Consider the following 10,984-nt stretch of genomic DNA (forward strand, 5'->3'; position numbering starts at 1 on the left):
TGATAGGGTCCACCAGGACCAGCAGGACCAGGCATGTCCGGGATCGTGCTGGGAGAAGACGGAGCGTGCAGGTGTGAGAAGGGTGACAAGGGAGATAAAGGAATAGCGGTGAGTGTCACGTGACTATCCTTGTCACATTGTCACATATGTGATGCCCTGTTTTCCCAATTCTTGTGACACTGCCTACATGGTGTAGTGGTTAGAGCGTGCACCTGGAGAGTGGAAGGTTAAGGGTTCGATCCCCGGCCATGTTATACCAAAAAATGTTAAAATATGGTACTTTTTTTTGCCCCTTCCTGGTACTCAGCATTAATGGGTACAACAAGGACTGGTCGGCTCGGAGTATAATGTGACTGAGTGGGGTATTCATGCTTCACTGCGGCATGGTATCTCAGTGAGCTAGCACCATATACCAGCTTAAGCCTGGGCTAGTACAAGCAGCCACAAATACACATGCATGCCCATCGTCATATTAGTGAAATAATCTTAAGTACAACGTTAAACACCATTTCACCTCACCTCACCATTTCTTGTGACATCTTTGACAAAAAGGTTCCACAATATCAATAAACTGATAACAGTTGCCACCTGCTATGATCTGACTGTACTAATCTTTACAGAACCTTTGCATATTTTCACTCAATGTGACCTGAATGTCCATGTTATCACATGATCTGACAGTTCATATTGTCACATTACCTGACTGTACTTCCTGTCATGTAATCTAACTTTTCTCATGTCACATGACCATTAATTTCTGAAATTGGTCTATTATCACTGACATTTGCTTGTCATCCAGGACCTTCATGTCGGTGGTTCATTATTTCTTGGCAGGATGATGGTCTTTGAGTGGAATCGTGTCACATGACCCGACTTGGTTTATGATTGAGTCAGGATGGGCGACAAGATTTACACCAAGCCTTTATATGTCGGGGTGACCTGTCACATACATGCTTTGTAAAATTGTTTACATTGCAGTTATATTTCCACAGTTCATGAATGCTGGTTAGGCATTTAGAGTGAAACATGCTTAGATCCCAGTCTTGTTTGGTGTTTCCATCATCCCTTCTTCCACCCCCCTCCCATCACTATCACTTCCCTTCCCCCAACCAATGCCACAAGCACCTGCCAAGTACATACTCTCACACTATTCAGCTTCCACTGTTGTAATAACTAATGTTATTTGTTGTGTTTTGGGATGAGAGGTGTTCTATTGTGTCCTTGTCTATAGAGACAGAATGTTTGTCACCACTTCTGTATCGCCTGGAAGACGGGACGGTGGAGTAGCCTAATGGTTAAAGTGTCCGCTCGTCACGCTGAAGACTTAGGTTCGATTCCCAACATGGTGTGCAATGTATGAATCCCATTTCTGGTATCCTCCGCCATGATATTTCTGGAATATTGCTAAACGTGGCATAAAACCATACTTACTCACTCACCCCTGGAAGACAAATCAGCTTCATTGTCTCCATGGCATAATATACTTATAAACCTGAGTGACTAACCATTGACAGATCCATGTCAGTTCATGAATTTTGGCAAGCAGACAAGTATTTAAAAAGATGATTATGTGTTGCTATGGTAACTGCACTGCTTGTAGGGCATGACTGGACTACCAGGACCGCCCGGCATAGAGGTAAGGGAGATAACTCCTGTTGCATGACCTCAAGACAGACATATTCTAGGGGTTGGTACACAACCATCAAATCAGTCCTCTCTCCTGAACGCTCTGAAACAACTCTCATCTACACCTTAGTTTAAACAAGGTAGAGATGGAACATCTGTGTTGATGTACAGGGAGATTTAGTATCTGACAAAAGCATGTTGCATGTTGCCTTGCCTCGCACTGTCCACATGGTCAGAGGTTAGAAAGCTGACGATGGTGGGAATGTCATCTCTGGGTTACTCCACATCCTGCAACGGAACAGTTGAATTGTAACACCTTAGAACATTCTACTATCAAGCATTGTCACCTGTTGCATACTTTACCGAGTGCACGGTTGTGTAGAATGGGCATGTTGAACACCGGAGAAAAGGCTCTGTCACATTAAGTGGCCAATGACAGCTGGGCGATATTTACCAGCAGCTAGATCTTAAACAGTGGTAAACACAGTTAAGTCATTGCCATATGATTTATAGAAATCTGTATCTATTTTCATTTGACATGTCATGTTTCAAACCTTCCTGATTCAAGCAGTACATTTCTGTCATGGAGAAGTACGATATAATCTACCACTTGTTATACAGAACAGATGGAGAAGTACGATATGATCTACCACTTGTTATACAGAACAGATGGAGAAGTACGATATGATCTACCACTTGTTATACAGAACAGATGGAGAAGTACGATATAATCTACCACTTGTTATACAGAACAGATGGAGAAGTACGATATGATCTACCACTTGTTATACAGAACAGATGGAGAAGTACGATATAATCTACCACTTGTTATACAGAACAGATGGAGAAGTACGATATAATCTACCACTTGTTATACAGAACAGATGGAGAAGTACGATATAATCTACCACTTGTTATACAGAACAGATGGAGAAGTACGATATAATCTACCACTTGTTATACAGAACAGATGGAGAAGTACGATATAATCTACCACTTGTTATACAGAACAGTGATGGAGAAGTACGATATGATCTACCACTTGTTATACAGAACAGATGGAGAAGTACGATATGATCTACCACTTGTTATACAGAACAGATGGAGAAGTACGATATGATCTACCACTTGTTATACAGAACAGTGATGGGGAGATAGCCTAGCTGGTAGTTTCAAACATTCACTGGCAGCATAGAAAGCCTCGGTTGACTCCCACTGATGAATAGTTCTAAAAGAAGGGTAAAATCAAAGTTCAATCTTCCCAAGGGAGTTAACTGACTGTAAAAGTTGTTTCCACCGTTACCAAACTAGGCTAGAATTTCATGGCTTGATCATCGCCACCAGTGGCTATAAGAGTTAGGCCCCTACTATCAGGCCTACCATACAAACGGTGAACAAATCATCAAAACTGATCTCATATACACCAAAACAGAACAAAAATCACCAAAACTGCAACAATATCCTCTAAAACCGAAACAATACATCTGTTCTGGAAGACTAATCGTTTGAGATGGAAACAAAACTTGCGTATCAGCTACAAGAGCGCGCGAGAACGGTCGCCGAGCATACAAAATGGCATTCATAGCATCCCAACACGGCAGTCATAGCATCCCGAAATGGCATACAAATTGTCAAAGATGGCGGCGAGGGGAGACGAATAGGCTTTGGTACATAATTGTTTTTTGTCACTATGAGTCTAATCTTGAAAATTTGATATCGGGATGTAGTGCATAAACCCCCTATTGTAGTAAGCTTAAAACCTATGTCCATACTTCTCAGTGTCAGGCTTGCAATTCTGCACAATGTGGTCCCTCGTTCGACCGAATAGGATTTCTTGTCAACATGCCGTGGTCCTGTTTCTCTTCAGTTTTGTAAATGTAGTATCCATAGCGTCACATTCAACATTACTGTATTTTAGTGATTTAAAAAGTTTACAAAAACTTTGTTCATTCTTTGTGAATTGTTTCCATCTCAAACGATTAGTCTTCCAGTACAGATGTATTGTTTCGGTTTTAGAGGATATTGTTGCAGTTTTGGTGATTTTTGTTCTGTTTTGGTGTATATGAGTTCAGTTTTGATGATTTGTTCACCGTTTGTATGGTAGGCCTGACTATGCCCCTCCAGTGACCAGTCACTTTACGTTTCACATCACTTACACTAATGGCACAGCCCAGTTCAAGAGGTCTGTTATAATAACACTGTGTTGCCTCATCGAGTGCATGAAGTCATTGAAACACTTTGATTAAAAACATGAACGATTTTCAGAATACTATTTTGATTGGACTATTTACAGACCAGGACAAAAGTCCATAATTCCAGCTCAGGAAGGCAATAGTGGAAACAGGAATTCTATAATCAGTTATCTCCCTTGCTGTGGGATTGTCACTTAAGTACGGATCAGTGTAAGCAGTTATGAACTTAAACCAAAGCACTAATGAACACAGCCTTTGTGTGTACTACTGCATGTCCTAGCTGCCATGTGTCCATGTCCTAGCTGCATGTATGACAGACCTGTCCATGTCCTAGCTGTGGTGCCACTCCATGACGACAGACCAGTCCATGTCCTAGCTGTGGTGCCACTCCATGGAGACAGAACTGTCCATGTCCTAGCTGTGGTGCCGCTCCATGGAGACAGACCAGTCCATGTCCTAGCTGTGGTGCCACTCCATGACGACAGACCAGTCCATGTCCTAGCTGTGGTGCCACTCCATGGAGACAGAACTGTCCATGTCCTAGCTGTGGTGCCACTCCATGGAGACAGACCAGTCCATGTCCTAGCTGTGGTGCCACTCCATGGAGACAGACCAGTCCATGTCCTAGCTGTGGTGCCACTCCATGGAGACGGATCTGTCCATCTACTAGCTGTGGTGGCGCTCCATGTAGACAGACCAGTCCATGTCCTAGCTGTGGTGGCTCCATGAACAGTCCATGTCCTAGCTGTGGTGGAGACAGACCAGTCCATGTCCTAGCTGTGGTGCCACTCCATGGAGACGGATCTGTCCATCTACTAGCTGTGGTGGCGCTCCATGTAGACAGACCAGTCCATGTCCTAGCTGTGGTGGCGCTCCATGGAGACAGAACTGTCCATGTCCTAGCTGTGGTGGCGCTCCATGGAGACAGATCTGTCCATGTCCATGTGGTGGCTGGAGACAGATCTGTCCATGTCCTAGCTGTGGTGGCGCTCCATGGAGACAGATCTGTCCATGTCCTAGCTGTGGTGGCGCTCCATGGAGACAGATCTGTCCATGTCCTAGCTGTGGTGCCACTCCATGGAGACAGAACTGTCCATGTCCTGGCTGTGGTGCCGCTCCATGAAGACAGATCTGTCCATCTACTAGCTGTGGTGGCACTCCATAGAGACAGACCAGTCCATGTCCTAGCTGTGGTGCCACTCCATGGAGACAGAACTGTCCATGTCCTAGCTGTGGTGCCACTCCATGTAGACAGAACTGTCCATGTCCTAGCTGTGGTGCCACTCCATGTAGACAGAACTGTCCATGTCCTAGCTGTGGTGCCACTGCATGAAGACAGATCAGTCCATGTCCTAGCTGTGGTGCCACTCCATGAAGACAGATCAGTCCATGTCCTTCTTGATTACCTACATGGCATGTAATCGGTATCTTTAGTATTTGCTCAGCATGGTCTTAACAGCATTCACTTCACATTGAACCACTGCATGTGTGTCTCTGAATGTGCTACATGTATCTACATCGGATGCACATGTCTGCCTTGCGTGCATGTTTCTGCTTGGGATGCTTTCCTTACTACAAAGAAGAACCAACCCTTGCTCCCATGGCACATTTGTCCAATGTAAATCTACATTTGTCCCTGTAATTAAATTCTCCTCAAAGACACTAAAACATTTGACATTAGTGCCTCATGTTTGACATTTCCTGGTCTCACAATTCAAGCATTATGACACAAAAACTTCCCACTACTGCAGATGGGCCTGCTGCATTGGTATTCTCAAGTCATCAGGTCTAGATTCATTCTCTGTATCATGCTTATGGATGGGTGATAACAGTGGCATCAATGATTGATGGATGTGTGATAACAGTGGCATCACTGATTGTTGGATGGGTGATAACAGTGGCATCACTGATTGATGGATGGGTGATAACAATGGCATCAGTGATTGATGGATGGGTGATAACAGTGCCATCACTGATTGATGGATGGGTGATAACAGTGGCATCACTGATTGATGGATGGGTGATAACAGTGGCATCACTGATTGATGGATGGGTGATAACAGTGGCATCACTGATTGTTGGATGGGTGATAACAGTGGCATCACTGATTGATGGATGGGTGATAACAGTGGCATCACTGATTGATGGATGGGTGATAACAGTGGCATCACTGATTGATGGATGGGTGATAACAGTGGCATCACTGATTGATGGATGGGTGATAACAGGGCATGATTGATGTGATAACAGTGGCATCACTGATTGATGGATGGGTGATAACAGTGGCATCACTGATTGATGGATGGGTGATAACAGTGGCATCACTGATTGATGGATTGGGTGATAACAGTGGCATCACTGATTGATGGATTGGTGATAACAGTGGCATCACTGATTGATGGATGGGTGATAACAGTGGCATCAATGATTCATGTATGGGAGTTATAACAGTAGCATTACTGATTGTTGGATGGGTTAAAACAGTGGCATCACTGATTGATGGATGGGTTATAACAGTGGCATTACTGATTGATGGATGGGTGATAACAGTGGCATCACTGATTGATGGATTGGTGATAACAGTGGCATCACTGATTGATGGATGGGTGATAACAGTGGCATAACTGATTGATGGATTGGTGATAACAGTGGCATCACTGATTGATGGATGGGTGATAACAGTGGCATCAATGATTCATGTATGGGAGTTATAACAGTAGCATTACTGATTGTTGGATGGGTTAAAACAGTGGCATCACTGATTGATGGATGGGTTATAACAGTGGCATTACTGATTGATGGATGGGTGATAACAGTGGCATCACTGATTGATTGATGGGTGATAACAGTGGCATCACTGATTGATGGATGGGTGATAACAGTGACGTCAATGATTGATGGATTGGTGATAACAGTGGCATCACTGATTGATGGATGGGTGATAACAGTGACGTCAATGATCGATGGATTGGTGATAACAGTGGCATCAGCTGTTTTCAGATTTTGCATGTCATCAGTTGGTTCTGAATGTCATCATGGACCTCTCATTGTGAGCCATTGTTAGCACCGTTCAGTGGCCCACAGCTTGTAGCAATAGTGCTGCCGAGATGGTAAAACACTCACTCACTCACTCACTCACTGACATATCTGATTGCAACATAAATTAAATGTTGTCAGTTATTTGCAACATGAGATGACATGTTTCAGGGAAAACGTGGTCGGCGTGGAAAGAGGGGTCCGAAGGGTGAACAGGTTTGTTGATTTGTGTTTCTGCATGGTGTTGATGCATGCTGTGTTCGTCTACTTGTTTCAGGGCCGCCGTGGCCGCCGTGGCAAGCGTGGACCCCGGGGAGAGAAAGGGGGTCAGGTTGGTAGTACCGGTTGTCAGCTGGACCTATAGATGTCTGGACGTGTGGTGTCTGATCATAAAACTCAGATATATGTCTCTCCAGCCATCAGAACAATATACTTAGTCCATTATATGTTCAGGTTGAGGGCAAACTGGCTCTGGTGTCAAAAGCCTGGCATTTAACTCGTTCCTTCACTAACCCTTCTTTATTAACATGCTGGTGACGGGTATCACAGCCTCCTTACAACAACAACGTCCATTACCAACAGCAGACTACCATAGTTTCAGTAACTAGTCAGGTTCTCTGTTAGGGTAGTGCACTGGCCAATCAAGGGTAGAGATGTGGGGTTGTGTACTCCTTTATACCCCCCTTACATTGTAGCTGCACCCCTCCGCCAAGTCCCCTGGTCACATGGGTGTTGGAGGTAGCCCCACCCTCACAGTCTGGGTTCCATCTCTGTGGGGTGTTCCTCACTACATTGTACTGCTACTCTATTCATTGACAGATGTTTTCATTTTATCTCTCAAAATTACATCAAAGCATACAAAATTGTAAACATATTCACATGATTATTAGTGAATATAACAAATAGTTTTAATACACATTTGTATCCTTCTGTCCAGTTAAAGTATTTGTGGGAAATGAGGGAGCTTAGAATTAAGTAGTTGTTGTGTAAGGAGTAATGAATTGAATTCTCTGAAGTTTGATGTTTTTTTCACAAAGTATGTTTGAAGCTGGATTCTCCCTGAATATTTCTTCTGTTCCTTGCCCAGATAAATCTGGAAATTTGCTTCTCTGTAGGTCCCCATCTCCTTGAACATCCACTGGGGAGAATGTCAGTGATACAGCTGGAGATTTCTTCAGTATGTGGCCAAAGATATACATTTTTGAGTCTTTCTTCCCTTAAACTTCCCTATAGTATGGTGGCCAACTCTTTGAGGGAGTTTAACCCATATCATTTCCACAATCCATACAGTTATGATTTTGACAGAAAGTGCCTAAACCCTTCTCTCTCTCCCCCACACACAAATTCCCCTCTTCTCCCCCCCTCCATTCCTCTCCCCTGTCCACCACCTTTTCTCCCCATTTCCCCAAACCCGTTGAAACCTAGGCAAGTCACAATCAAAGTGAGTGCAAAGTATAAGAACTTTCTAGTACAGGTGTTACAGCAAGTGGTATGATCTGCTTCCCGAAGATAACACAGGTGACAAACTATGCCACTCTGTTGACTCTCATTACTCAAGGACTTTCATCTCATTACTTTCTGGCAGTATCATTATCGACAAAAGATTGTAGCACTTGTTGTCCTGACTGATAAACGACATGTTGACATTAGTTTCTGCCCTTCAATCTCCAGCATCAATGTCTAAAAACTTATCTGACCTTCACCTTGCTTATTCCTGGGACCCTTCCAAATGTCATTCATTGCTTCACAAGTAGACAACAGCTTTGAATCAAGTAAACATGTTGCGATCACTGTGACATGACTTAGATAAGGAACGGCAGGGTAGTGTAGTGGTTAATGCATTCACTCATCACCACACTGTAGGCCTGGGTTCCCAACATGGCTAGAATATGTCATGTTTATTTCTTGCTTTCTTGCTTAAATTGGCCCCAAACCATACCAAAGTTGAAATGGAGATAACTTGAGAATTGCCTGGCTAATATGTGCTGTCCAAGTACAATAATGTATTGATATCATGTGCCAGACAAACCAGTGTTTGGTGATGGACCGAGGTGGTCACAGACAAACCAGTGTTTGGTGATGGACCGAGGTGGTCACAGACACCAGTGTTTGGTGATGGGCCGAGGTGGTCACAGACAAACCAGTGTTTGGTCATGGACCGAGGTGGTCACAGACAAACCAGTGTTTGGTGATGGACCGAGGTGGTCACAGACACCAGTGTTTGGTGATGGGCAGAGGTGGTCACAGACAAACCAGTGTTTGGTCATGGACCGAGGTGGTCACAGACAAACCAGTGTTTGGTCATGGACAGAGGTGGTCACAGACACCAGTGTTTGGTGATGGACCGAGGTGGTCACAGACACCAGTGTTTGGTGATGGACCGAGGTGGTCACAGACACCAGTGTTTGGTGATGGACTGAGGGGGACACAGACAAACCCGTGTTTGGTGATGGACCGAGGTGGTCACAGACACCAGTGTTTGGTGATGGACTGAGGTGGTCACAGACACCAGTGTTTGGTCATGGACCGAGGTGGTCACAGACACCAGTGTTTGGTGATGGACCGAGGTGGTCACAGACAAACCAGGCTTGTTTCACTGTGTACTGTGCTTACATAGTTTCTCAGTACCACACATGGGTAGGGTGACTGACCTTTTGGCCTTACATTATGATGAGTACCTTTCAGTAAAAAATCAACAAAACAGAATGTGATGAGTCAGCACCCTTCCTTCAGATGGTATTATAACTGTTAACTCCTTGTGACTGAGTTTGTAAGGACATTGAATAACAAACTTATCACATACAGAGGTGGAGGCAGCTTACTGTACCAGCACCATACCCACCATCCAGGGTGTTGCCTAGAAACAGCGACCAAAGTCAATCCATTGAGACCCAAACTGATGTTGTAAAGCTTATCTGAACAACGTCATAAATTACCAGAGCTGAGACATGAGTGACACGCTGTGTCCATCTACATCTGTGGCAACCTTGATAAACCCTGTTTCCCAGTAAGCCTCTTCACTACTGCACTCCGAGTGATTATCATTGAGCCAGCTGACTCCCCCATCCTCACTCCACTGCATTCACCTGCCCTCCCTTCCCCGTCCCCACTTTTGTCAACTCCAGCCATCGACACACTCCCCCCTCCTCACCCCACCTGCCCTCCCCGTCCCCACTTCTGTCAACTCCAGCCATCGATGCACACACCCCTCCTCACTCCACCTGCCCTTCCCACCCCATCCCCACTTCTGTCAACTCCAGCCATCAACACACACACCCATCCTCACTCCACCTGCCCTCCCCGTCCCCACTTCTGTCAACTCCAGCCATTCACACACTCCCCCCTCCTCACTCCACCTGCCCTCCCCGTCCCTACTTATGTCAACTCCAGCCATCGACACACTGCCCCCTCCCCATCTTGCTCTTCTGGAGCTGGCTGCCATGCCATGCAGCCATGGCTCAGACAGTTGTATGATACTGAACATACTTCTACAGGTTGACATCAGTGTTGTTTTACGTCCTAATTCGCCTGCATGACTGTAAGGGCTGTGGGTTTTAGAACTTGTACTCTTTCTTTTCAGTTCATCAGGTATATTGATATATTGTTATTATATTATTTTCTTCAATCAGAATTTAAGCCAATGAAATAAAGATTTCCCATTTCCCTCCTCAATGCTTTTCCCGATGTGTGGGAAGCTTCTACTGTGATAGTAGGATAGATCCAACCAACATCTCATGTCAACTGTAGCACGCTTTCAGCATCTGTGTCTTTCTGTTTGGGAGCTTCTGGCGACCTCCTGGCTTTGGCTTTCCTCGCATCTCCAAGCAGCATCCCCAGCCTACAAGTTGTCCACACACCGCACACCACACACTGCACACCACACAACACATACCACGCCAAAAAACACACAGCACATAACACAGCTCACACCACACTGACACACCACACTGCTCACACCACACTGACACACCACACTGCACACACCGCACTGACACACCACACTGCACACACGGCACGGCACACACCACACTGACACACTGCACTGCACACACCACACTGACACACTGCACTGCACACACCACACTGACACACTGCACTGCACACACCATACTGCACACACACCACTGACA

The 10,984-nt window shown here is 45.0% G+C and overlaps 1 protein-coding gene across 6 annotated transcripts in view; it reads left to right on the top strand.

Annotated features, from left to right (window-relative positions):
• Window positions 1-10,984, top strand: part of LOC124281413 (collagen alpha-1(XXIII) chain-like) — a 145,378-nt gene that overhangs the window by 118,262 nt on the left and 16,132 nt on the right. For 5 of the 6 annotated variants that reach the window (XM_046717457.1, XM_046717461.1, XM_046717455.1 and 2 more), the window contains 2 exons: window positions 7-108; window positions 7,026-7,070. In XM_046717457.1, coding sequence (XP_046573413.1) covers window positions 7-108; window positions 7,026-7,070 — 147 coding nt within the window. Of the gene's footprint in view, window positions 1-6; window positions 109-7,025; window positions 7,071-7,131; window positions 7,186-10,984 lie in introns of all 6 variants that reach the window. The other variant, XM_046717458.1, reaches the window with a different exon arrangement.

This window comes from Haliotis rubra, unplaced genomic scaffold, assembly GCF_003918875.1.
Source record: "Haliotis rubra isolate DU_JTF1 unplaced genomic scaffold, ASM391887v1 Scf284, whole genome shotgun sequence".
NCBI classification, from domain to species: Eukaryota; Metazoa; Mollusca; class Gastropoda; order Lepetellida; family Haliotidae; genus Haliotis; species Haliotis rubra.